At 55.4% G+C, this 26,915-nt stretch overlaps 5 protein-coding genes across 5 annotated transcripts; 2 read left to right on the top strand and 3 right to left on the bottom strand.

The window, feature by feature from the left end:
- Positions 1 to 1,980: 1,980 nt before the first annotated feature.
- Positions 1,981 to 2,805, top strand: PLICBS_007937 (uncharacterized protein; the record flags this gene model as incomplete). Its single annotated transcript, XM_018324587.2, has 1 exon — positions 1,981 to 2,805. The coding sequence occupies one exon, from the start codon at positions 1,981 to 1,983 to the stop codon at positions 2,803 to 2,805; it is 825 nt and encodes a 274-aa protein (XP_018177766.1).
- Positions 2,806 to 4,244: 1,439 nt separating this feature from the next.
- On the top strand, positions 4,245 to 5,306 carry PLICBS_007936 (uncharacterized protein; the record flags this gene model as incomplete). Its single annotated transcript, XM_018324588.2, has 1 exon — positions 4,245 to 5,306. One exon carries the CDS (start codon positions 4,245 to 4,247, stop codon positions 5,304 to 5,306), a length of 1,062 nt encoding a protein of 353 aa, XP_018177767.2.
- A 416-nt stretch (positions 5,307 to 5,722) lies between these two features.
- PLICBS_007935 (uncharacterized protein) lies at positions 5,723 to 7,740 on the bottom strand (the record flags this gene model as incomplete). Its single annotated transcript, XM_065601283.1, has 3 exons — positions 5,723 to 7,072; positions 7,189 to 7,648; positions 7,727 to 7,740. The coding sequence occupies 3 exons, from the start codon at positions 7,738 to 7,740 to the stop codon at positions 5,723 to 5,725; spliced, it is 1,824 nt and encodes a 607-aa protein (XP_065457355.1).
- A 2,518-nt stretch (positions 7,741 to 10,258) lies between these two features.
- Positions 10,259 to 11,461, bottom strand: PLICBS_007934 (uncharacterized protein; the record flags this gene model as incomplete). Its single annotated transcript, XM_065601282.1, has 2 exons — positions 10,259 to 11,028; positions 11,086 to 11,461. The coding sequence occupies 2 exons, from the start codon at positions 11,459 to 11,461 to the stop codon at positions 10,259 to 10,261; spliced, it is 1,146 nt and encodes a 381-aa protein (XP_065457354.1).
- Positions 11,462 to 24,648: 13,187 nt separating this feature from the next.
- PLICBS_007933 (uncharacterized protein) lies at positions 24,649 to 25,993 on the bottom strand (the record flags this gene model as incomplete). Its single annotated transcript, XM_065601281.1, has 4 exons — positions 24,649 to 25,040; positions 25,100 to 25,119; positions 25,236 to 25,738; positions 25,814 to 25,993. The coding sequence occupies 4 exons, from the start codon at positions 25,991 to 25,993 to the stop codon at positions 24,649 to 24,651; spliced, it is 1,095 nt and encodes a 364-aa protein (XP_065457353.1).
- Positions 25,994 to 26,915: the final 922 nt, after the last annotated feature.

The raw sequence follows: 26,915 nt of genomic DNA, 5'->3' as shown, positions 1-26,915 counted from the left end.
TTCTGGTTCTGATCACCAGCACCTGGGTCGCGACGGTGGGATTTGGAAAAATGCTGGGGACACGGTGTTTGCCGTGTCGAGAGATTGTCTCGAATCTTGGTAGAGGGCGACTGGACGAGCTGGAGGAGTGCGCGCAGCTTAATATATGGTTGCACGAAAGAGGCATTGCACCTGCACCACGCCGTCACATCACCTGTTTGCTGGCGTGCCGGCCGCGGCGCCGATTCTGGCATGCCACCGCATCACAGGCATCATTTCGCGTCCACGTCTATGCCGAGACACCAAAGGGACATGCGAGAGCAAGGCTGCCTGCATGGCGCACACAAGCGCATGGGGGAAGGCAGCCTACCAGCGCTCGGCTGGGCGGTGGCAGTGTCGCGAATTGGATTCTCGAAAGGCCGCCCGGCCGGGCTTGGGCTGGACGAGGAGCTGCGAGCTTGTCGGCAAGAGCGGGGCACCAAGGATCAGCTGCTGGGCGAAGGAGGAGGAGGAGCTGTTGAGCCGCATTCCGAGATGGGACGGCTGCTTCACAATGCGCAATGGACGGTGGACGGATGCATGGATGGGAATGACGGATGGGAATAATGGTGGAGGAGGAGGATGCGCTTGGTGAAGCTGCCAAGGGATGAAGTCGGCTAGCGCGTGGCACTACCTGCACTGTCGTCGGGCGCATCCAGTGGAGACGGATGGGCGCCCCTGGGGCAATCAGCGGGCAACTCAGTGAGGACAGCAGCAATGACAGGCGGGGTGCTTGCCTGCAGGGAGAGCCTCGGGCGAGGCAGTGCACTTCCAGGTTTTTGGCACTGCGCCGCCAAGCCGTGGTGCCGGCCGACCCACCGAACCTCAGGCACAGAAGCCAGCCGCCCTCCGCAGCCCCCAGAAATCGTCCACAACCCAGCCCGGACAGAAGGGGGCTCGGTAGCGCTCCCGGGCCCTGCATTGTAGGTATGCGGCCCACCGCTGTGGCTTTGGCAGCTCGTCTTTGGGCGCTTGTGCCTGAGCTGAAGCCGAAGCCCAGCCCAACATGAGACGTGGGAGACGGCCACCATCAGCATCGGTGTCCAACGCGGCACCGACAACGGAGCCTTGTCAGGCTCGGAATGCCTGAGCTGAAGGCACCGATGATACGCGAGCGAAAATTGCCGCACCTCTACTCGAGCTGTTTGCGCCCTTGTGGTACCTACCTCACCTTGTCAGTCGGTGTGTTTGTCTTGGTGGCTCAAAGCCGGCCCCGTCGCCTGCAGCCGACGGTGACGGGGCCCGCTACCCGAAAGGTGCAGCCCGATGAGCCCGGGCAGCTGGGGGAGGTGGGGATCAGGGCTCCAGTGCTCCAAGTGCTGCGCCCCCATCCACTGTGAGAAGCACCAACTCCCGTCCGAGACACTCAGCACCTCCCCATTTCACCCGTCACCTCAGAGAGCGGACGATGCTCTCTCAGTGGCTGCAAGCTGGTGCCTCCCCGGGGAGATCTCCCGCCAAGCCGTCCGTGCTTGCCTCCCTTCCCCCTGTAGCTCACCACCTGGCAGCACTCACTCTTGGGCAGGGCGGGCGCTCCCAGCCTGTACCGTGGCTCGCCCGGCGGGCGCGCCCAGTCTCGGCCACCATCAACTCTCGCCACTGCGCCGCCCGTCCTTGGCCTCGCCCCCGCGACAAGGCTCATCCCTTCACTGCCTCACTCCCCGTCGCCCCATATGACTTTGTCCGGCTCAGTGCCTGCATCCTGTCGTGCTCATGTGACGCGCCTGAACGAGGCTGATTGCCCGTCTGAACTCTGAACTCTGAACGCTGAACTTTGAACCTCGAAGCATCCGCAGCCTGAGCCTTGGGGATCGCGTCCGACACTCGCGGGTCTCGACGTCGAGGCAGGCTGCAGGCGGCAACTTGGTCTCGTTCACCCCGCGCAGACCACAATCACCAACAGAAGCCGCGCATCTACTCTTGCTCCACGCAATACTCGCCGTCGTCACGTCCAAGCAAGCCATGGACCAGGGCGACGATCTCCCTCCGCCGTACTCGGCTGGTCCGTCGACCACCACGGCGCCAGTGCGGCCCTTCGCACCGCTGCCGCACACGTCGTCCCCGTCCTCGTCCTCGTCCTCGTCGCTCTTCACCCACCACCTGTCAAACCTGCGGTCGCAGATCCTGGCCGAGCAGGCCGCCCGAGCCTCGGACCGCGACATGTCCGACGCGCGCCTCCTCGCCCTGCTGGTCCCCTGCGTCGAGGAGCTGCTCTCGTCCATCGCCACCGTGCACCCGCCCCCGCGGCTGGTAGAGGCCGCCCTCGTGCCCGCCTCGGCTGTAGGCCCCGACTGGCACTTTAGCGACCAGGACGAGCGTCGAGACGGGGAACTGCGCACGGTAATGAGGGTGGATTCTGACGTCAAGGGCGGAGACACCAAGACGGCCGCCCGCGACGGGCGCGACGGGCGCGACGGGCACGGCTTGTGGTGGGGCGACGAGGACACGGCGCGGCGGCTCGCCAAGTGCCTCAACCCCGAGGGCCCGGTGCCGACCAACCTGGAGCGGCTGGCCGTGAGGGCGCACGTCAAGGAGGCCAAGAGGGCGAGCCGCTGGGGCCTCTTCAGGCGGGACGAGCCGCCGCCGCCGCCACCTCCAGCATCCCAGCATGGCGCGTCGCCATCAGCAGCAGCGGCCGCCGCAGCTTCGAGGGCCGGCGAGGACGTGGTAATGACGGTGGATGCGGACGAGGTAACGTTTCGGCGCGAAAACGAAATGGGCATCTGGGAAAGCCGCACGGGCTGGGGCATCGTCGTGCGCGTGAGGATACGATCAGGACACATATAGACAACGGGACGGCGGGATGGCAAAACCTCGTCGCTGTTGCGCGCAGCTGCATGCCGCCACCGTTGTTTTGTTTCCAGGCTAATACCGAGCTGGCTGGCTCGTGTCAGGCGCGCGGCCTAGCATGCCAGCCAACAGCTGACAGGAAGTCGCCGCCTTCACCACCACACCATGTTCATGATTCAGGCCCAGGACTGGAGTCTGTGTTGTGTTGTGTTGTGTCGTACGACGTCTCAATCCAGGCTGTCAAGGCCACAATGCTTGCTCTTGAGTCTTGACGACCCATCTGCTGGAGCCGCGTCGAACATGCAAAGTAATAGAGAGACCCCATTTCTTGTTGAGCCGTCTCGTCCATCACAGTCAGAGTCGCAAACCTGGTGGACTAGGGGTCCAGGGTGGGCAGAGCCGTTACGAGCCACGACAACGGGTTGCTCTGGTGATCTGGGACATGCTGCGCAAAGGCAAAACCACGAATAATCGCAGAGTATTCCAGTCACGGCAAAAATGAGCTAGACTGAGCGATATTCTTAGCACGCGCCCGCGCCCGCGCGCGACAGTCTTTCCACCCCCGCCACCCTCGTACGGCTGTCGCGCCGAAACACCCCGATGCGAACTGCAGGTACTTCGTACGAGGAAAAAAAAAACATCACAGCCCGGAGCATTCCAGTCACGCACGCGCCTGGAGTCAAACCCAAACCCAAACTGCCCTTTCTGCCACCTGATGCACACTGCGAGGACACGGGAAAACGAGTCATGGCCGAGGATGCTTCTAAATCGGGCAATCCGGCGCAGCGGCCCCGACCGTGGGCGTCCGTCTCCGGTCGTTGTACTCGTAGGGCTGGGCGAGGGTCCGTCGTGATGTCATCCAGGCCCCCTCGACAGAATGCCAGCGGAGACCCGCCAATACGAAGCGCACCGCGGTGGCTTGCCTGGGCCGCTGCCCTTCATTAGACGTTTACGAGCAAACACCCGTCCGTATGACCTCACGTGCCCACGTGGGGACGGCGCGGCGGCAAGCCCAACTACACTAAGGACGGCTTCGGCCTGGACTGGCGCGAGGTCCCGAAGTGGTGTATTACACCATGTAACATGAGGAATCATTCGAGTTTCCACTTTATTCGGTATACGAGGCAAAACGGTTCACTGCCCGCTACTACGTACGAGCCCCCTCCCATGCCCTGTCAAGCCTGTTTCCCAATCGCCTGGAGGGCCATGGGATGAAGATCCCCTCGTATTGTATAGCGGCCTTCTTTAGTTAGTCTAGGGCGAAACACGTCCGAGCACAACCGGTCGGCGTCAGTATATAGCCCGCAATGTTCTCGGCTTGTTCAAGTGTTTGGGAATCGTGATCCAGTCGTGACTTGCAAGTTTTCAAGCAGCTTCTCAGTTAAGCGCAGACAACAACCACCTACGACAAGACTCCAGTCGCCAAGCTTCCCGCCATGAAGACTCAGATCCTCTTCGCGACGCTCACCAGCGTCGCTCTGGCCGCCCCTGCCTGCCCCCCGGCCGGCTCGACCGATAGCCAGGGCCGCTACTCCTGCAATCCCGCCCATCAATACCCCAACGGGCAGACGTGCGAGGTCGTCGACGGCTGCTACTACCTCTTCGCCAACGGAAAGCCCGTCAACAACGCTCCCTCCTCCGTGACTTCTGCCACCTCCACAAAGCCCACGCAGTCTGCCACCTGCCCGGCGCCCGGCTCGACCGACGGCCAAGGTCGCTACTCGTGCAACCCAGCACACCAGTATCCCAATGGCCAGACCTGCAACGTCATCGACGGCTGCTACTACCTCTGCGATAGCAACGGCAAGCCCATCTTCAATGGTGTCTCGACTACGGCCACCTCCACCCAGCCGACTCAATCTCCAGCCTGCCCGGCACCCGGCTCGACGGATAACAAGGGCCGATATTCATGCAACCCAGCACACCAGTACCCCAACGGCCAGACCTGCAACGTCATCGATGGCTGCTACTACCTCTGCGATAGCAATGGCAAGCCCGTCTCCAACTCCGTGAGCTCGGCCGCCCCCACCCAGACCCCAACGTGCCCGGCACCGGGCTCGACCGACAACCAGGGTCGCTACTCCTGCAACCCGGCCCACCAGTACCCCAACGGCCAGACTTGCAACGTCATCGACGGCTGCTATTATCTCTGCTCAAACGGCAAGCCTATCTCCAACACCGTCTCTTCTGCACAGCCCACGCAGACCCCCACGTGCCCGGCCCCAGGATCCACGGATAGCCAGGGACGGTACTCGTGCAACCCTGCTCATCAATATCCCAACGGCCAGACTTGCAAGGCAATTGGTGGTTGCTACTTCCTCTGCGACAGCAATGGCAACCCTATCAACAACAACCCGACCGCTCAGCCCACCAAGAGCAGTCCCAGTGCCCAGCCAGTTACCCCGACCCGCACTGGCGTTCCTGTCGTCACTGCTGGTGCAGCTCACGTCAAGGGCGCAGGAATGCTGGTCCTTGCAGCGGTCGGTCTGGCTCTGTAATAGTTCTACAAGGGCTCCCCACGGAGAAGTTGTCGGATACGGATTGACATACCTGTGGAAGAACAGAAATCACTAGACAGGGACGGGTGGCATCCACGTAATTACTAGCATGGGCTGCACGACACATAAAGGCATCTGAAGGCCTATAATATTAAATAATGTGCCTCATTTGACCTCTCCCGAACAAAAGATGTGACTGCGAAGATCAAACCATAATATCGTCTTGCATCCCCCCGAGCTTCTGGCACACACTCATCCATAGGCCATCGCATGATCTAGTCCCGTTTCCCGACACACGAAAGACGAGTTTACTCGGAATCTGACGTGAGTTATTGTAACCCGTAACATATATCCTGGGCCCAACGCATACTTTGTAGAGATGGCAAGATAGAAGGCCAATGTTACGTCGCAGGCCATTATACGTCACCCGGCCCCTCGTGTTTGATGGGGTGTACAATCATGCTTCTCAAACACATCCTTCCGCTGCTTCCTTCGTCGCTCTCCTCCTCGAATCCCCCTCTCGCGGAACTCGTCATCGCCCCTCTGATGGAACTGCTCCTCCGTCCCGGCTGTGTTTGCGCATACCCCAGCCACCTTCGCCACAGAAGTCCCGCAAACTCACTGTTGTAGTACCACGTTGAGCCTTTGAAGTTGTGCTCATTCTTTTGGTCGAAGGGGCTTCCAATGCCAGATGTAGAGTGAGCTGCACCGCTGTTGAAGACGGCGTCGATCTCGTTCACTGGATACCACGCCCTATCCAAGTATACTGGATGCGGCGCATACACTGCCTTGAACCCATGATGCAGGGCTATGGTCGGAGGAAACATTTCGCTGAACATGGTGTGGTGGTGGCGCCACACCTCTTCGTGCATTGCCTTCAGCAGACGGCCACTCAGGCGCGACGCCGTGACAATAGCGCATCGTCTTGGTGGTTCTGATGGCGACGCCCCAGGGTATCCGGTGATGTCGTCGGAAAAGATCCACCCGGAATCTACCGTGTCGAAGATTGGATTGAGAGTAATGAGATCCGCCGCTTCTCCCACGCCACAATCTTCTGGTTGCTCAATGCAATTCGCAGGGAGTGCCGAGGCCTGCCGTTTCTCGTGCCGTAGGCGCTTCTGCCCCGGGAAAGCCACCGGCCCAAACACGTCAGGACGCCCGTATTGCTTCGTGTCGAAATGAGCTGTCCGAGAGAAATTGTCCCAAGATCCGTGATATGACGGGATGTAATAACGAGCATTACGCTCCCACAAGAGCCGTCGCGGCTGCTCGTCCGCCCATCGTCCCATCCGGTCGAAGAACTCGTAATAGCTGCCAACAACTCGAATGTCTACCTCCCAATTCCAGTAATTCGAGTACTGTGGATGGTCCATGGCGAATACTTGTAATGGGAGATGGCCGCTTCGGTAAAACCCGTGGGCGCTTCTTTCACTTGGGTTCGCCAAGGGTGCATCGAACGCACCCGGGTAATAGAGCGTCATCTCTGACTCGCTCCAAACCGAGACGAGGCCATGAAACTCAACTGGTACGTGGGCTTGCAGCAGCCGTCCGAGAGTCTCATCGTCAGACCATATCGGTAGGTCTGTATTGTGAACCTGCAGGAGAAGATGCACGGCGTACTCGCCACCGGTATTGAGAGAGAGCTCGGAGATCATAGCTCGTAGGTTCAGTATGGCCAGTTCCGTCCATTGGAAGCCCGTGTAGAGGCGGACCACTACGGCAGAACGATGTCGAAGCTCAGAACGTGGATTGACTTTCTCTTTGCGCTGCTCATCATCATTAGATGCCCTCATCCGCTTGAGCTTGTTGTCCCTATTGATCGATTCTGCGGTTCTGCCAAGTGGCGCCGAATCAAATCGGTGTCTGTTGGAGGCAAAACAACGCTCCTGGCATCGCTCCAGTTTATGTTGCCATAGTCGATCTGCCCTGTCTGGGCCCATACGGCATCACTGCCCGAGTTCTCTGTGTCGAGTCCCACGCCTGACCCGCCGTGTGCTTTCCGATACCCGAAACCGTACGGACCGTACCGGCCGAATCGATCAAAGCAGACATCTGAACGAATTCCGAGTAAGTCGTACGAGCCAATAGCTGGACTCGGCATTTGCTGCGGGATACCGCGGTAGGCATATATGTTGGGAACTGGAGTCGAGTTGGAGATGTCCAGGTAGCATTGCGTAATGTTGTTGGTCGCGGCATCGTATGGACTATAAATCTCGGGCTTCTGATCCTCGTGCTTCGGCACTGATTGTCGTGGAGGACGCTTACGTGAATTTCTGGGGTGTTCCGGCACAAGCTCGCTTGCCTTGACTATGGCCTTTATCCCCTTGAAGTATCCGTCAAGACTATCAATCTGTCAGCTGTAGCTCATGACTGACGAAGGTGTATGGTGTGCCAAAGAATTCGGAGAGGACAGCACTCACAGGGAAAACCGCATCCATGGCAAGGGCATGAGAATTTCCCCTTCCAGATTGGCCTCCGGCACGTTTTCGTCGTCGAAGTCTACGGCGTCATCGTCCCCGTCGCCATCGAGACTACGCCCTACCAGACTTGCCGTCAAGTTACTGGGTCTGTCGTCAATCTCATCGCGAGGGTATATATCAATTTCTTCTGAAAGAAGTTCGTCCGCGGATTCTTGAAGCTGGAACACCTGATCCTCAGTGTCGTGAAGGCGTGCAACATGCTTGCTCACCGTAATCGTGTCGGCAGCTCTCAGCCTGTACGCATCGCCTTCCGAGCCCAGTCGCAGGTTATTGACCGATACTATACATAAAGTACTCAGCAGAACAAGATTGGTGACAGCCAGACTGATAACGATGAAGCTAAGCCCGCGGCGGCTGCAACAATATCGCAGTAGCAAGCCGCGGTCTAGCGATGGCTTTGCCCGGGCTGCTTTGAATAGTGGCGTGCTCCGAGAATTCATCGTAGGTAAAGTGCTATCATCGCTTGCCTGAGAAAGTTTGGTAGAAAGCAAGTAATGACTCAAATGACGGGGGTGTCAGTGAATATACATGGGCCGTCTGGTGCATTGTACGTGGGCAAACATCCGTGAGAACCATGACGTCCAAAACGCCAGACCTTCCGACATATATCTAGGATACATGTAAACACGGAAGACAAAACCCGAATAGTACCCTGAGCGCCATATTGAGCTACTTTGATGATAGACTCTCAAGCCACCACCTCGCCACGTGCATCCCCAGTTTACTCATGTGGATTTTGCCTATATGGGGTAGGGGGTTCAGATGATCCGGGATGTACGGATCACAATTCACCGTTGGCGTGACACACAGTGGCATCTCATGTTCTAACCTTGTCCGCAAAGATAGGAATCTGGGGTCTCCCTGCCACCGTAGCTAACCAGCGATCGAACCTTCCGTGTTTCATTCCCACAATGAACATCAATTGAGCCGAAAATGGCCTTTGGTAAACACAGCTCAATTGAGGTCTTTTGAAGTGTACACACCTGATCATTAGCTAACAGATTGCCGTTACAAACAGATCAGGCTCTGTAACGTCCATTTGCAAAGGAGTACATAGTCTAAGTCAAGTAAACATCCCGACACATCTGCTTCGCAGTCGAATCTTCCCGATCTTGGTCGGGACGGGTGACTAGCGTAATTTTTCGGCAAAGTTCCGGGCTTCGTCGCCGATAGCAGCAGGACAGTAGTGCATGGCTTCAACCAAGACATTTGCATGCCAACCCCTGTCGAAGATCGAAGCCCGGAAGACGCTTCCTACCTAGTGTGTTTCGAACTAAGCTTTCTTGGTACATGGAAGCCATGAGGAACGCACCTTCGACCGAGGAACGTGCCTCCCATAATATACCCTCTTACCAGGTTAGTAATCCTTCCGACAAGACTGCCAACATCCGGCAGTGTGACTGGTCTAAAAGGGAGAGTCTCGCAAGTTTGATTCACGTGCGCGGCGATCGCCAAGGTCAAAGATCCAATAGGCCACTATGGCAGGGACGGCGTAGAGTCCGATGTCACCATGTGAAATTGACGTGAACATTCCTGCAACATGCCCTTATGAGAACACCTCTGTTGATGTTACTAATCTTTCTCACTTATCGATTGCCTGGACCGTAACTTAGAATTTCGTGACACGCGCTTTGTGCATGATCATGTAGAGCAATATGACCTCGAATGAGTCCCTTGAGCAGACTCAGTGCCACGCCTAACCCTTACGGTCATCCGAGACAGGACATTTATGCCCGATCGGGCACATTGTCAAGTCACAGAACCAGATACGTGTCATTTACCTTTTATTGCCCATGTAAAATTTGGTATGTGAAATGATCGCCCTGCGTTGGATTGTGGGTCGCTTTGGGCGGTTTGGAGGACGATCCGAGAGTCAAACTACCAGCATGCTGTGTCTCTCCAGAAATTTCGACCGTTGGCCAGTACACACATTTCGGGCGCCCTCGGCATGCATATGCAACACGTTCACGTTGCCTTGGAGGCCTTGACAGGCTGCCTTGTCTGTCCAGCTGCATATACCATGACCACGAGCTCATGTACCATAGCTTTAAGATATGGAACGCGAGAAACTACGTTCTTGGAGGCAAATATAAAACCTGTTACCTTCACTGGTCCCTTGGTCCTGTGGTTCTCTAAAGTTTGCCATGGCAGGCGACCCATTGAAGACTTGGGGCGCAGAACCGGGCATGCTCGTGCTCTGACCGACAACCAACATGTCCGATGGTGTTGAGACATTGGGTTAGACGACGACGTGTGCGCACATCCCTTCAAGAACAATGAAAAAACTGTAATACACATAATAATGGTAAGAGCAAAAGTTGGCCACAATTCTGAGACTCTGTCCATCCTATCGATACTCAGGTGGAATTGTTCCCAATACATCCTCACTGTTTGAACTGTATCATGACGAGCCAGTGACCAGGTAACGTGTACGCGTAGCATGAGGCTTTTCAGTCGACGCTGAACTGTGACTTAAACACCAGTTGCCGTGATGGAAGCTGGAGCCCGGCTGAGTCCCGAGGGGGGACTCCCTCCGCCAGGAGCCGAGTCATTGCCCCCACCTGTATGATTGCCCATGCCAGCGTTACCATTGCTAACACCTCCCCCCTTATAGTAGTACGCAGCTGGAACAATGCTGTCAGACCCGGTAGTATTGATACCGAAGGCCAGCCAAGCAAAAATGCCATCTTGGATGTCATCCGTCAGAAGGGTGTACTCCATGAACGGGTCTACACCATCTGTAGCGGTCTCTTCACTCAATATGCCGTCGGCGGCGTTTTTGGTGAGTTCTTGGGTGTTGGAGGCATAAGGTTCGAGTTTCTCGACCTGGGCTATCAGGTCTTGGTCGAAGAAGGCTTGTCCAACATGGCTTGCGTAGTTCTCCCTACCAAGCGTCATATTGGGAAGAAGCGTAGCATTTGCGTGAACCATAATGTGGATATGCGTAGCTCGGCTGGTGTAATGGCCGGGAAAGACGGATTGGAACTGGGCCACACCATCACAGTCGGTCTTTTGGATCCCCCGAAGCCACGTGTTGTTGATGTTGCTGCCGTCGGAGCTGTCGCCGTTGCCGGAGGCAACAATGCCGGAGTACACCCCAGTGGAGTTGCAATGCCACATCTCGAGGTAGACATCAGGAACTGGATCGCAGGTGTTGACGTCGACCACCTGATAGTCAAGAACCATGTGCACACCTTCCTGACTTTCGATGATATTTTCGCGGACGTACTCTCCGGCAACATCTGTCAAACTCGTGAGAAAGAAATCCAGGAGTATGAATAATTGAAGGTGAAGAGTACAGTAAGGCCCTTGGGTGACCTCTGGGGTCAACACGCAAGAGTTGTTCCCGGCAAAGAGAGTGCTCGCGTCGGTGTTCAAGGTATACCCCGCATCCGTCTGGTTGTGAGAGGCACTCAGAACTGAGTCCAGAGACCGCTTTCTCAAGCCATGTTGCTGTCGAACCTGAGATATCTGTGCCGATCGCCTTGCTATGTTTCGAGCCTGGACTCCACGAGCCTTCAGCTTGTCTGCGCAATGCGAGATCGAGGAGCGTTGAACCGAGTTGAGGAACTGGCGACGCTCTGCAGCTTCATGAGCAATGTCATGTCCTGGGTGAGCCGCAATGGCATCAGCAAGAAGCAGGACGACACCAAAAAGCTTTGAAGACAGACGCATGTTGATGTAGAGGAGGAAAGTTCAAGGGGCCTTGGCTTGAATTGCGAGTGGCGGGTTTGAAGCATCGATGGTGTCTTGGTCACTAATATATACCAACGGGAACAAGTCCCAGTTCATCTAGTACGTTATATTGAGACGTTTTCCTCAAGTGAGCTGTCCTTCTGGAGCTCAAATAACACCAAGGGTCTAGTGTTGCATTGGGCCTACCCGAACTCTGACTGGCACCAACCCACATCACGGTTTGCAGCCGGAGTTGCCACCTCAGCCACTGCAAAGACGACAAGTGATGACGCGTTTCCGAGGTGCTAGATACCCATGCGGTCGACTTTCCGAGATAAAAAGGGGGGAGTTTCAAGTTGTTTTCAGACCGCAGCTGATGACGCGCCGAGCCCATCCTGGGTAAACGCTCCGGCACTTGTAAACAGTAACGGCCAATGAGATCCACCGCGGAATCTCCCCGACTACAAAGATTTCTCCACGCAAATGAGGCGATCTGTGATTTGAATCAGCTGATAGCTATTGGTCAATTACCTGCCGAGGACCCAAAGTCGTTCGGGAGACACGTCAGCCCGTGAAGATTTACAGGGTCCACTCGGCCGGCGAAGCGTCCCCCACTTCCCGGGGCCGTTTTTCGACGGCGTACGCCAAGATCGCTGGATTCCGAAATCGGCATCGGTTCATGTCGCCATGAGGCCGTTGCAACGGGCCGCACAATGAGACAAGCCTGATGTTGCCGCTATTCGACAACAATCTCACTTCATGTGCTGAGACGCTCATCGGGCGAACTGTGCCAGCAGCCCGGCAGTTGGAGCCCAGCAATCAGAACTCAGCTACGCCTCAGGCCATGGCGACCCACACAGGCACTGCACCCCGCATGCTTAAAAGTCCGGTTCTGTTGCATTGGTCATGGGTCCCCACTTACACGACGACTTGAAGGTAGCCCAACAATTCAATGCAAGGCTCATGTCCGAGCATCAGGACCACTCGTCCGCCTGGCATTGGAAGTTACTGGAAGAGAACAAAAGCTCGAGAAGAGACCCAGTCTTGACTTGGTGATTTGCTTTGGCCAATTCACTTGTTCTGTCAATTCACCTGTTCCTGTACGGTAGTAGCCGCAGGCTCCCACATTCCGGATGGGTGTATTTCGCCTACGAATCTCCTGCGCTCACCGCTAACACTGAAAACCACTCCGAAACACCACCTGAGTTGGGCACGACCAAACAGATTGTTTGATCTTACATGGAGAATTCTCTCGTTGCTGCCACGAAATAAACGCTGTGGAATCTCTACATGCTTCTATCGACAGTCGTCATGACTTTAGCCAACTGAGATGTCACAACATGTGAGCGGTCGTTGCTGTATATGTACGCTGTCGAGCGCCTCGCGGACCTACGGTAATGATTGTCATGATAAATCACGTACTGCTGGACCTTGAGCCCCCTGGGTTCGGAGTAATTGCAGGTCAAGTGGCCACATCATGCGACTCACAGCGATAGCAATTGGTGTATAAGTATACTGTTCGTATTACTCCAATAGACGTCCATGCCAACGAGTGATGTCATCTTTTGAGATGGTAAGGACTGAAACACGAGGCAGCCTGCCGGGCTGGAGCTCGACCGCATAATGCATATGACGACTGGAGTGTTCGCCCCTGGTGGATATGGCCCCGCCAGCTCTCCACAAGAGGGCTATCCAAAGGAAGCTTAAGCTGCATAACACCCTTCGATCTAGGGCATTCAGCTTATGTCAGAACGCGACCAGCATTTGGAGGACATCTTTTGATCACTATTCTGATGCTTACGCATGAATTGAGCGTGCTTTGGACCTTGCTCTTGCAGTCCTTGCAGGGAGTACTGGATGGCTGTCGGCATGGCTAGAGAAGCAGTGATGTTAGCATGCCGTCGGTATGAGGCGTCGTTTATCGCGATTTATTACTTACGCCGAGAGCACACGCAAAGCTTCCCGCGACAGCACCCGTGCTGCACTTTTGGATGCAGGAGCGAAGGTCTCGCGTCTCGAGCGCAGCGTCAATGTCCGCGTCGGTTAATGGGGCTGACAGTCCCAAACCCGTCAGCGCGGCGAAGAAGATGAGTGTGGCCTTCATTGTGACCGAATTTCGTGGTTTCAAGGTGTGATGTGAAGTACTAAATGTACGTTATGTGTCTTCAAGAATCTTAAAATGCTCCCGGACTCATATGGAGCTTGAGCTGCTTAAATAGGTGTCTGGCAGCACTATGCAATGAGATATTTGCATGTAGCGGGGGGGTGCTAGCTGAAGACGTAACAAACGCGATGGCCAGATGTCACGAAGAAGCCGCACGATCTCAGCGTTCTGCAGGCCGGTTTCCTGGCAACTAACAGTCTGAACCTTAATCCACCGACTTTGACTCGCAGTCGCAGAGGTGTATTCAATTGTTAGGCGCATCTGCATGGGCTTGCCCGCTCAGCTTTAAATAAAGTTATGTCAAGACGCCTCTTCTGACATGTAAGTCGGAACAAGTAGCGTTCTCACCGCTTCGAGAAGAATAGATCATACTGGCAGAGAGCTTTCACTAGAAAGACTCTGGAGACCTGGTCGTTCATATACCAGCTCGTCGGCCGATACAGATGTCGACTTGTCCACGATGATACCACGAGCAACAATGCGGGAACCTGACAAAACTCGTCTCAAGTTCATCGTATAACCCTGTTCTCCAGTCATATCTTTTGCAATACATTCCGGCACCTTTTCAGAACCATAAATCAGGCAGCCAGCACGTAGCGCGAGTCTCGTACCAGGATTGGGCATGACTCTCTCGAGCGGCCTGGTTTGTTGGGATGCCCATCTTTTCAACAAACGATGTGATTTGCGCGATTCTGGGACCGAGTCTGACCCAGACGCCATAAGTTCATGCCCCATGCTATGATATGTGTGGTTTTGAGGCCGTAGTGCCCGGAGGTAGAGATCCGCGAGAGCAAGTTCTGCTTGGAGGAAGCTACTTGTGGCGTGGAAGGTTACACGCCCTCTCATAACGTCTATGCCACTTGGAGAAATCGAGACCATGAACGTACCACATCTTATGCGGGAGCCGAGCCGTCTCCCAGATGCCGGGGTGAAGCCTGCATCAGCTGCATCGGGAGGTCTGGAACAGCTACCGCACTTGAAAGAGCATAGCGGCCCTCCCAATATGGGCCCGCTCGCGCGAGGCCGAGAGTTACGCAGCTCTTAGGCAGTGTTCGAAAAGGGGTCGGAAGTCGGTGCGTGGCGCAACGTCGCCCAAGCTCCTTCAGCTGGTTCCAGCGTGGCAGTATCCTTCCCCGGATTGCGCTGCGGGGTGTGGCCGAGCTTAGCGCCGCGGTGGTGGTCGTGCATGTACAGGGGTAGCGACGGCCGTTGGCGAACGCCTCAAAAAGCTCCACCGCCGCCGTACTTCCCGATGTGCTACCCACAGCAAGCCCTAGCTTCCATTCCAGGCCAAGGCGGCGACGCCGAGCCCACATCGCGACATGATCCACAGCACTCAATTTGATCTTATCGCATCATGACGGCAGTAAGTACCGATGCGACTCACGTCTCCATGACAAGACCCCTGCGAGATGCGATTTGCGACGGCGGGGTTGTGGATTGTGCGGCCACAGTCAAACCGCGTATGCGACACAAATTGGGGATCTCCGCGGCAGCTTCACTCTTGAATAACGACGATGGAAAATTAGTTGCCAATCCGATTGTACGTATCCGGCCATGATCGCCAATTCCAACACTAAACTCGGGGCTGAGGATGTAACCCTTTTGAAATGCTGGCCTGCGCTGAGCGTCTCAGACCATCGAGAATCAGAAAGGCTGGAGCTCTGCAGCCATTAAGAGAGCCCAAAAGGCGTGGAGTGAGACATACAAACCATGTTTGCTAGTGAAGCTGAGACCTGCTTGTACGCCTTCTTCGTAGTCTGAAGGCGCCAGTGCATGAAGACTCAGGATGAACTCTAAGTGATGTCCCATGTTCCGGTCCATCAATGCAGTTGTGATTTTCTCTTACCGGCACTCTGCTTCAGACGTCACTCTCATAAAGTATCTCCCGCAGTCGCACTTTTGCGAAGGTGTCTCGATCGCCCAGGGTAAGTTAACGTGGATGGCTGGAGAAGAGGGGGCTTCAGGTCAATAGTGTCGCATATCGCGTCCATGTGAACCACTGTCTTTTGCGTAGTCGCTCTCCCTGTACATTGAAGTCAATTCTTGTTGCTGATTTCCAGTAAAATTGTTGTGCCATGTGCGCACTGCAAAAAGTTGTACCAGATGCTATCCCAGTCTCCGTTTTAGGACTATATGCGCGATCTGTCTCTTAATCGTAAACGACTACATACAGAAGATTAAATGGCAGAGGTGAATCAGGGTCAAGATTTGAACAGAAATGTCACGGTGGAGGACTGCCTCGACAACCGGAAGGAAGCGGAACATCCGGAGGCCGGACGGTTTAGGCGAAGGCACGTGGCCGGGAAGCAAGTCGACGGCTCACGACACTGGGCGGGCCATGTATTGATAAACTCGCCATATAGCATGTTCGATGACCGGCGGTGCATGGAGGTGCACACTTTGTTCAATTTTTTGGTTCTCAATTGCTCCGCGAATTACGTCTTCATTGTCTGTCAGCACTCGAGCGTCCGCGTTCATGAAGACATCGAAAAACATGAGTAACAGTGCACAGCCTTTGGATGACGAGTCCCGCATCAAGCCCCTCCTTGTGTGGGAGCGCTATCATCGGGAAAGTTGTCGGTAGGACAAGCTCCGGGATCAATATCATCCGGGAGCTGGAAAGACACACATCCAGATTACCTGGTGAGACCTGCTAAATCATGTATGCAATCAGTCGACCAAGCGTCGCTAACAAGCGGTATACCAGATTTCATGGGGATATTGATGGCTTCGTGGTCGCACCCAGGCAAATGGCTTCAGACGGGACCGCCGCCATCCACACAATATCACCTGTGGAAATTCACCGCAACGATAGCGAGGCCGTGTCAGAATCCACAGGGTCGATCTCCACTCGGTTTAAGCAAGTCGACGCTGAGTTCGATTGCGTCTCATTCACCCGATTTGTTTCTCGGTTGGAGTGCGTAAAGGGTAACTGGAAACTACTGACTCTTGAGGCCATCTACGAGCGTGACCACACAATGGAGGTAATACCGTCAGCCTGTCCGGCGATATCTCTGCCCCAGGTGCTCAAAAATAGTTATAGGAGCACCTCTTTGGTCCTTTCCCAGAAAGGTTTCAGCATCAAACAGCATCTGCCAGAAAACCACCGTTCAGAGAGCTGCAATGAGCGCGTGGCTGAGCGCTTCAAATTGTTAGGCGCATGAGCTGCTGCTGGGTGGTATAGGCTTTTTAATTTTCGACTTGGTACAAGAATATAGCTCCATGGAGAAATGAATTACGCGATCTTAACGAGTCTGTGGCAGTGCCTACATGTAGTGGCGTCAGAGGGGAACGCTGAGTCCATTCTGGCTGACCTGAACACGTGCTGTCAGCCAAAACCCAATAGCTTTGACGTGAAGTAGGAACATTGACTTCCCGGTTGGGATATTCTCAGTATTGCCGCTGCTGAAACCAAGAGCGCCGAAGAAGAGCAGCAGATCATCGAGCTCGAGCTGGTCGTACTGTGCCGGGGCCGGAGCCATCGGGCGCAATGGGGTACTGTCGTGCGTTGCACGGAGGCGAAGAGATTGAGCTGGTTCCGAGTCTTGGACTGTGGGGCCTGGATAAACCCCACCTGGCGACAAGGGCCGGTGCCCGTTCCTAGGCGGGGGCAATCATTGCCTGCTCCGAACCTGGCCCCGGGTTGCCGGGATGTTCCATCACGCAACAACGGGAAATCATCGGACTTTGGAGCAAGGACAGCGTACGGAGACTTCCGTTGAACGTCATGTCGGCTTTTCCGGCAGCAAGTGCATCACATTCCGCCCTTAGCTCTCCACAAGCTAGCCGCCACTACAACTTGCCAGTATGGCGAATTAACGAGCGATCGAAGTTCCGGCCTCTGGAACATCGTGAGGTTCTGTGCGCTCGCGGAACTACCGACTGCGTTGCAAGTAAAGCGCTAGCCATCATGCTGGAATGACCCCATCGTGCAGGCTTCTGTAACCCTCTTTGAGTTTGCATCAGAAAGAATGACAGCGCTAGCTTTCCCGTCCAATTCAATTATGACGTGTTTGAGGTACTTCCCTGTCACGACTACGACGATTCTGCCTATCGCGGTAGAATCGGCCTTTTTGGCGGCTGGATGGGACATGAGCGTCTCGATTATGGGAGCTACATCTTGCCGTCGACGGAAAGTGAAGTTCAAGACGCCACCTGGAAGGTCAGCGCCCCTAAAAATACTCACGATAACGTGATAAGACCGGAGGGAAAGCTCGGGCCCCTTTAGAACGCCTCTGTTACCCGCGGCAAAAGCGTGTGTAACGGCACGGCGGCCCAGCGGCCGTGGCTCATCCCTGTACCATGCGATAGGAAGCAACTCATCAGCTTCAATAAGCTGGCCCACAGCAAAGGATACACGGGGCTTCACTCGACAAGTGGCGATGCCCGGCACAACGCCGTAAGGTTCCCTAATGACGAGTGCATAACGGAACTGCCGAATTAGCCATGTTCGACGCGTTCAAGCCATTTTACTGCGTAAAATGGAAGGTGATGTCGAAGCGATTGCAGGAAGTTGTCGCGGCGACTGTGAAACCTGGAGGGAGGCTGCTCGCTTCACGAGATAGTCCGGTATTTCAATCGAGTCAATTAACTGTCGCAGACGTCACACATCCTCGGTTGCTCGTATCTCGAATTTGAAAGCACGGAACTTCTGCATGTCTTCTTGCACCAGATGTTGGGTCCGGTTGTGGTCGATTGTGGAGCCGCATGTCACGGTCCGAGTCCCCACATCACGGTGTCCAACCCGATCCTGGGGGACCCACCTCCCCGCAGCTACTGGATGCAACGGTGCGGGATAATAAGCCCGGGATCTGTGTCATGTTGATCACAACTTCGTTACTGTACGTACAGTGTCCAGTTGTGATGTATAAGCTGTCTAGCACAAAGACTGGCGGATTGGCGAGACCGAACTGTTTGAGTGCCAACACCCTGCCACGATGCTGCACTGTGCCGCGCTGCAAAGTACTGTACAACAAGCGACCAGTCGCCACAGTGTTTAGTTGTTTCGACCAACGGCACCAGTGTTGGTTCCCTAGAGGAGTAATCCCGCATGGCCAACCGCGGTTATGATCTGACATGGCTTTTGTCCGCGGTGGGGCAGCAATGGGTCCGGACACAGCGCGAGCCTTCGAGCTACGAGTGGGACTGAAGAGGGCCTGGTCACAGTGGCGACGTCGCCGAATGTCGATGCCGCGATGGGCCTTGTCTATCATCTCGTATATTTGGTCGTCCAGGTGAAGAGATGGACTAGAGCTGATTGACGAACCACAAACGCGGTCTTGCGACATCGGCTGGTGGTTCAGAAGGCGCCTGAGCCTTCTCTGCGGTGGCACCAAACGTCCGACTACGCCGCCCTTGGGCTTCCGCCGCTGCCTTAGCCGCGCTCAGGGGAGATGGCAATGTTTCCATTCGGGTAGGCGGCACCCCCGCTTTACCCCTCGCCTGCGCAAGATTTTGTTATGAGAGAGATGAAAGCTGTCAGCAAGAGCTGAGCTGGCTTGCGGACTTGTTGACCGAGTCGAAGTCGGCAATGTCCGCTGCCATCCAGACCCGTCTGTGTCGCAAACTCTGCAAGCAACAGCATAGCAAATAATCCAGCATGGCTTGTGAGCATAGACACACTAGCAGGGTCATCAAGGAGTGATGGAGGGTCGAAGGCAAGGAGATTTAACAGGGGCGAGCAAATACCTGCACATGAAGATGAGGGCATTTGTCACAGCGCTCCCCTTATGAAACGAAAATGTTTCCCGAAGACCGTGGCGTTGCCCCGGTTGAGATCGGTTCTGTCCTCTAGAAGCAGTTCTCTTCGTTTCGCCCCGGGCATTTGGTGACCGCAGTAAATGGCGGGGATAGCCGCATCAGGCATCAATTGGACAGCCACCAGACGCCAAGGACCAAGCAGAAGACCTTTCAAGCACCTGGACCTTGCGCCACGAGAAATTACAGCAATTGTGTAAATGTCCCCGAAATCTGGCCCACGACTTTTACGGTGACCCTCGCGACGATATTTGACGCGATGCTAATAATAGACACAACGTTCTGCCAAGGCTGGAGCGTAGATCCGGCCAAATAGCGACAATCACTGCCGGGTCAGAATCCATGCTTAATTCCGATAAGGCGCGCATGTCTCTCCCGAGAAGCTCTTGAACGCTTGCGGAAGGATGGCTACTGCTTCTGTACGCGACGCGGAAGGGCCCGCGACTGAGGTCATCATGCCGATGGACGAGGGGACTGGTTGACTGGTTCCCTTCGTCGCCCCAGCCCATCCGCGAACGATGGCAAAATAGTAAGTTACGCTGTTGCAGCGGCGTAAGGTGTAGACTGGTTTCAGTTGTAACTAGCGCCGATGCCCATTGCCGGAAATAGATGATCATCGTCCGATGATGCAAGCTTACACTCGGCTGCGTGGCAAGTTCGGCCGCTTATGCAGGAGATCTACCACTCTGTTTGGCGACCGGCCCACAAAGCGTGCTGCGGGCGCGCGGAGCTGTCAAGCCAAGCTTCCGCCATTGAGTCTCGCCGTGATGAAGGCAGTCGACTGGACACTGATGGCTCAAGCTCGGCAACCAGCATCGGCTCAACCTCGTACCTTTGGCCGACTAGGGACAGAGAACACTGGTCATGGGTATATAAAGGCAGCGTCGTGCATGCCAATAATTTGCAGTCAGCCCCAACAAGACAAACTCACTCAATCCATCTCAGCAAGGCGAATCCAGTCAGCATGAAGCTCTCCACTCTCTTTGCATATGCCACAGTTGCCATCGCCGGCACAGAGGCTTGGAGCTTCACGGTCTGGACGGAGAAGGACCAGAAGGGGAAACAGCGCCACTACCACAGCAGTCTCGGAGATAATGACTGCTACAACTTCGACGATTCCATTACTTCAAAGGGCGTTGGGTCATTCGAATTCTGCAGCTTTGTCTGGACCCGTTGCTCCGTCTCAATCCACAGCGACATCGGTTGTCGGGGCAAGAAGCTGGGGTCCGCCACAGCCGCCGACAAGGGCTTCTTGTGGCCGACAAAGTGGGCCAAAAACAGCAGCAAGGCAGGGCAGAAAATGAAGAGCTTCAGGATTCAGGGCTGCAAGCATATTCCTGTCACTGGAGGTTCATTGGATATTGCTAGCTGTAAGAACCAGAGGTTTTAGAGTACGCGACATAGTTTGGACACGTCCCTCTGCCAGCAGTCCCCTCACAAGCCCCGGTGCAGTAATGGTGCCTGGCAACGGAACAAATTGGCCCCTAAGCATGGATGTTCGCGCGCCCCGCCTTCACTGCCCACAGCGCTCCTCCTCCATCGGCTGCAATGGAGAGCCTGCAGTCGGCCACCTCACTTCGTGGTTCCAGGTTACACGTCACGGGTATACCAGAGTTGCTACCACTGCGCTCGCGTCGTCTGAGACATTTTTCGCCACGGTGGCACAAAATGCCTCTCCCAAGGGCTCAGGAACACGCCGCCTTTCGAAACTCCGGGCGGAAAGGCGCGAAGTGCGAAAACCTCGTGTGCAAAGACTTGACTCTTGCGCTGCAGGCTTAGTGGCGTACGGGTTACTCTGTGCCTACTAACTTGCTAGGCAGGTACTGCAGTAGTAGTGCTAGAGGACCCGCGAGTGCGGCAGCGCAACCAAAGGGGACCGCGCTGGAAATGAGAGACGGGTACCTTATACGCCCCTGCCGACAGCGACTGCCGTTTCCCACAGGACGGCGCCACCGGACGCAGGCGACGTATAAATCGGTATCCGATTGTGTTGCCTTGCTTGTTCGGTTGGGTGGAAGCACATCGCCGAACGCAGTGCTCTGGAGACCCCCGCCACTCATGGTCCTAGGGTCACCTGTAGGTGCGGGCTGCCACTATGAAGGCGTGCTACGGCTGCGGCCTCTATGGAAGCAAGGCATGAGAATGGCGCGTCGCTGGCGCCTGTGCAAGCTGGCTGTGCTGCTAGTCAAAGGGATGCTGGGCTCGCCCTGTGTGGGCTTGATAGATGTAAGGTAGTCGATTGCCCAACTCAGCCGTACATGTTGAAGTCGGTCTCCCAGACGTCTTATTGAACCACCCGATGGCTGGGCCTGCTGTTGGCTGCCCGGCTACCGCCCCCGGCATTCCCAGGCTCCATTGCATGTTGGCAGAACGACTGGCTGGTCGGGGAGCTCTGCCCTCCACAGTTCCCGTGGTCGCATTGATCACTGGCACTGATTGGCAATCGGTGATCACTGTCTGGGCTGCTGCTGATTGCCCTGCTCTGGGTCGCGTTGGTCTGACCTGTTTCTGTCGATGTAGGTTATAGCTGGCTGCGAAGCGAGCTCGCCGCGGCCCTCACGTTTCGCGCCCGCTGCTCTCAGCCTCGCGCTTCACGAGCCGCAGAAGATGCCGCTGAATCTCCCGTGCTGGCTGGGTCCAGTACGTGCGGGCCTTTGGCGACGTCGGTTTATGCTACAGATGACCCAACCGCCCTCAACGCCGCCTCCATCGCATCTGGTGTCTGAAGTTTCAAATCTGAGCAACCTTGGGAATGACGGAACTTGGTCGGCGCGGACTGGGCCCTGCGCCTGCGAAGTACAAATTCACACCGCATAGCGAGCCTCTCGAAACGGCAGCGAGCGCGCGCCGAGCGGCAGCCATCACTTCATCTGGTGGCCAAAGAGTCAAGGACTCATGGTGAACGAGAGAACAAGCCGCCGGCAACCTGGACCGCGTCCCCTCGAGGTGAGCGCACTTCGCCTGGCGCATTGGTGGCATTTTTCATGCCACGCCAGCCACGGAACTTGGTAAGCCGGCGGCGTTGTCGTCTCTCTCCTGTCGCTCGGTTTGCAACTCGCATGCGTACGTGGCATTGCGTCCGTCTGGGTAGCACATTTCTATCTCCCTTCCCTTTCCAGATCTCCTCTCTCCGGGACGGACTAATCCGCAACGCCTCTCTCGCTTGAATTCTTTTTCGCCTCACCGCGTCGCGCGACTGCCACGGTCGCCATGTCTTTCTCTGCCCGCGCCGCCCAGGTGGCGTACCTCGACAGGCCTGACAAGGGCGGCCGTTTTGCTCGAAAGAGGCCCGAGGCACAACTACTGGCTCATTTTGACACCACTACGTCGTAAAGCATTTGAGTACGGGAATATGCGGAAAAGAAGAGAAAAGCCTAAATGTCTTAACACGACCATACATCAACCTCTTACAGACCCAAGCATATCCACCCCAAAACACCACACACAGAAGCAACAACGACCAATGTCAGGATTCCTGCGCCCGCTTTATCGGATACCGTTATAGGTCTATCATTGCCTCGGGAAATGCTACTTCGAGAGCCAGCATTCGGATTTCCTTTCGAAGTGCCACCCGATTCTTCTGTGACTGGGGGTTTAGAGCGACTAATAACGTGCAAGACCTGCAGCCTTATTCGTGCTCTAGGTTCTGTACGTTGCCCAAAGCCCAACATGTCTGCACACGACCGAAATCGATTGTCGGAAAAAGAACATTGAAATGTACGGCCAGACCTTTGCCCGCAACGAGGCAAGCCAGTGTGTGCAACCCTACCCTACCCACCTCCAACAAGCTTCTCCTCGTGGCATCTCTAATTGTTCTTGTCATAAAACCACTGAAAGTCAATACGTCCGGTGCGGTTACGTGGCATACCTCCAAGCCTAAAGCACATGAGTCCATGAGTACCTTGCCATCTCGCGAAGAAATTTCTTCCTTTCGGAGACAAGCCGCGGGTGTACTCATCCAGTGTATAGAACGTATGACTATAAAAACACAGACTCTGCGCCTCCCACAGACAACCTCAAATCCACACACAGTCAGTTTTGAACTATTTCTCTGAGTATCGGACACAAACGTCTCGGAACTTTACACACATAACGGTGACCCAGAGAACATCAAAATGCTGTCAATGGCTGCGCTTCAGATTATATTTCTCTTCGCTGTGACTCTCAACCAGGCTTTCGCAATGACGACAGTCCACCCTGAAGTTGTTCCCGGTGCGGACCTACCGAGTCTGAAGGGAGTTGGCATCACATCCGCGGAGTTGTACAACATGACCATGCCCAATACTAGTACCACATCCCCCCCGGAGACCACGGGACGCGCAGAGTTCTTATATTACTCCCTAGAGTCTTTACCATCCGCCGGACTCGTTGCCAGGTTCGATCCACGATGCGGCCCAAGCGATTACGCATATACGAATGTTCAGAGTTGCATCGCCTGTTACGACTACCTGCGGGGGCTCGGCCGCAAGATGTGCGGGGCACCACCTGGCGTAGAGCCCGCGCGATTCTGCACGTCGGGCAACGCAGCTGTTAGCGCGCAATCTTTGAATCCTTCGGGAAGTTCCTCGTATTGGTAGGAGCTTTTCAACTTCGGGGAGTACGCCGTGATGCCCTATACTAATTCGACGACGTAGTTCGGACGTGGCCATCGCAGTTTTATATACGATCGACCATTGCACCCGTCCAGACAAGTCGGTTGCCGGTAAGCTCGTGACAGCTGAAATATAAAGATCTCAGCTAATTTTGCGCCTAAGGGTTTCAAGCCGCCAATGGAAATGGTGATTTAATTGTTGGTTGTACTAATCCGAATTACGTTGGGCACTAGGCCCAAGGTCCTTCGACAGCTCCGGACAACACACGCTCCGCACTTGCGGAGGAGTTCTCGCGACAGGCGACCACATGATTCTTTGGACAAGGTCTCGCACCTTCATCCAGACACAACCTTGTCGCAGAAGACGGCCAAGATCGTCCGGAGGCTGGAGAGAGGAGCCCTGATTCCTTGATTCCATGAGCAGGTGGTAACGGTTTTTGCATTTCAAGATCGCAATTTCTGCTATTGTGTGGGTTGGTCGCTTTATCGACTTCCGTAGACTGACAACATGAGGATGGACGTATGTGTTCACGACAGTGGGCGTCACCTCTTTATGCAGTGCGTTAGGTCTTCCATCCCTAGTCCATCGTCGCTCGTGGAGAAGCTGGCATTTCGTTCTTCGGCCCACTTCTTTTGCTTTTCTTAATGAGACGTGCTATTCAATGAGGCTACTTATGAGCTATCTCCCGTGCTCGTCGTCTCCCGCTCAATCTCTACTGCATACGCATAATCGGCCCTGATACTCTTAGAATTATCACCGGGGAGGAGGTTGCCCGAGTCCGAGTCTCCGTCTTGCAGCCTCTGCCAGCTATCATCGGCTGGTCGGGCATGCACTGTGGCGAGGCTGAATCCTTGATCAGTTGGATTATGGAACCGATCACCAGGCGCTTTATTCGCGGATCGGCTGCCAAATGTCCACAAAGAGTTGCGGGCGGTATTGGATTTCTGCGTGCTGGCGGCACTGATGTTGCGACGGAAGAGACGGCGGAGGGAAGGGATGGAAGTGGCGATGCAGCCGACGCCGGTCTCGATGTCGGAACAGAGCATGATGTGAGCAACCCAGACTGCAAATATTGTCAGTCGACGCAGTACCGAAGCCATTTACCGGGACTTTTATACTCACACTTGAGATCGGTAGGCGAGCTAAAGCGGTTAACGTATGGAATCCGAACTATGGTAATGATAGACGCGCTGGACGGTCGTGAGTAGGGCTTACATCGCCTGCATGTGCATCAATCCTAGACAAGAAGGTAACTTACATAGACGCAAAAGACAGGAGAAAGAACGCCTGCACCTTCGCCTGCGTCTTCATCTGTGTGCGGCGTAGCAGAATTGCTGGCACCACGACTAAACCCAAGTCGGTCGCAATGGTGGTTCCCGTGGCAACTTGGCCGAGGGCGATGAACGTGGACGCCGGTGCGCAGTGGCCTTCGCCGTTAAGAATGAGATCAATATTCCAGATAGCCTGCACGGGTCGACAGTAGAGCAGTGTGCCGACGAACGTGACGAAGAACGAGGCCCACAAGACGAAAAGGAGGCACCAGACGGCAATGCGGAAGCCTGTGGTGGCAACGGAGATGCGGTAGATGCTGACGCAAGCGGAGGACTTGACCAGGGCAAGCGCGCCAACGTACACGAGAATCCAGATGATGTAGAACTCCATGGCGCGCTCTGACTGCCAGGCATTGAGCTGCGCATCGCGATATCCCAGGCCTGCCCAGCAGGCGTAGCAAGCCAGTCCGACATCGGCCGTGTACAATACCTGTCAAGGGACGCAAATTAATTTCGCCGTTGGTGGGATCGAGTTGCTCCAGAGTAGGTGTTGAGGGAAACGCACTGTTCCGGCTATAGCGAGTCCGTCGTCCAGACCGAGCACAGCATCGCGGAGTCGAGAGCAGGTTCGCAGGCCGGTCGTCAGAATGGAGAAGAAAACGAGCACGAGGGAGACGCAAACTATGGCGAGGGGTAGGCCGGTCGGGGTGATGAACCGAGCATTGGGGTCAACTGTCGAGTCCATAATGCTTGCTTGATTCCAAGTTGTATCCCCGTCCGGCCTGGGGCTTGAGAAGCGACGGAAGGAAAATGAGGCTGCCCGGAGAATGGCGCAGTTGTTTATCTTGTCCGAATCCAATTCACAGGGTACAGAAAGTTTGACTTGTACGGATATAACTTGCCAGCCTCCGGTTTGAAACTAATGATGGGATCCATTAGCCTCATGGAGCGATGGGCAAGACGCTTTGTGTGTCTAGTTCAAGCCGGCTTGGCTGCGGGCGGTCCAAGGACAAGGAAGCACACCCCGGGCCCCCGTAGCTCACTGTACACCAGTAAGGACTCGTGCTTGCATGTTAGAGGCCCGCCCAACTTGTATCGTGGGGCATGTGCGAGATCTATAGCCGAGGTGCAGCCTGCAGCAAAATTTGTTTGCAGTGTCTTGGGACTGACCTGCGAGAGGTTGTCGATCTGGAATGGGGCCAGCAGTCCAGGTTGCCCAGATCCCGGCCTCGGATGCCGCGCGGCGTGCCCCGGTGCCCGTTGTGTTCTTTCTTTCATATTTCTGTGCCAATCGGGCTGGACTTGTTGAAACCAGCTTCCCGGGATACCCCACTGACAGCGGAAGCGAGATGACAAGCGCCCCGCGCCACCCGCATGGCGCCGCATGATGGATCTATGTGGTGGGTCTCGCTCCATTGTGAGAACCTCTTGACAGCACGAGGACGCCTGCCTTGCTTGCCCGCCGCCGATAGGATTGCAAAATTGTTCATGCAAGCGGTTTTGGAACATGAGCCCTTGTGCGCTGTTGACTCCATTTCGCCGTGGCAATTTGGCCACGGCTGCAACCAGCCAGTGTCGCCATGTTCGGTGTTGCCCGCAGCCTCCCATCGCCCCACGTACCCACAAGGGCAGTGAAAGCAAGTTTTGACCCTGACTGACCCTTGTCC

Source organism: Purpureocillium lilacinum (genome assembly GCF_023168085.1).
Source record: "Purpureocillium lilacinum CBS 284.36 DNA, scaffold_6, whole genome shotgun sequence".
Classification (NCBI taxonomy): Eukaryota; Fungi; Ascomycota; class Sordariomycetes; order Hypocreales; family Ophiocordycipitaceae; genus Purpureocillium; species Purpureocillium lilacinum.
Note: the sequence above shows the minus strand (reverse complement) of the source record. Positions and strands in the feature narration are given on the sequence as shown.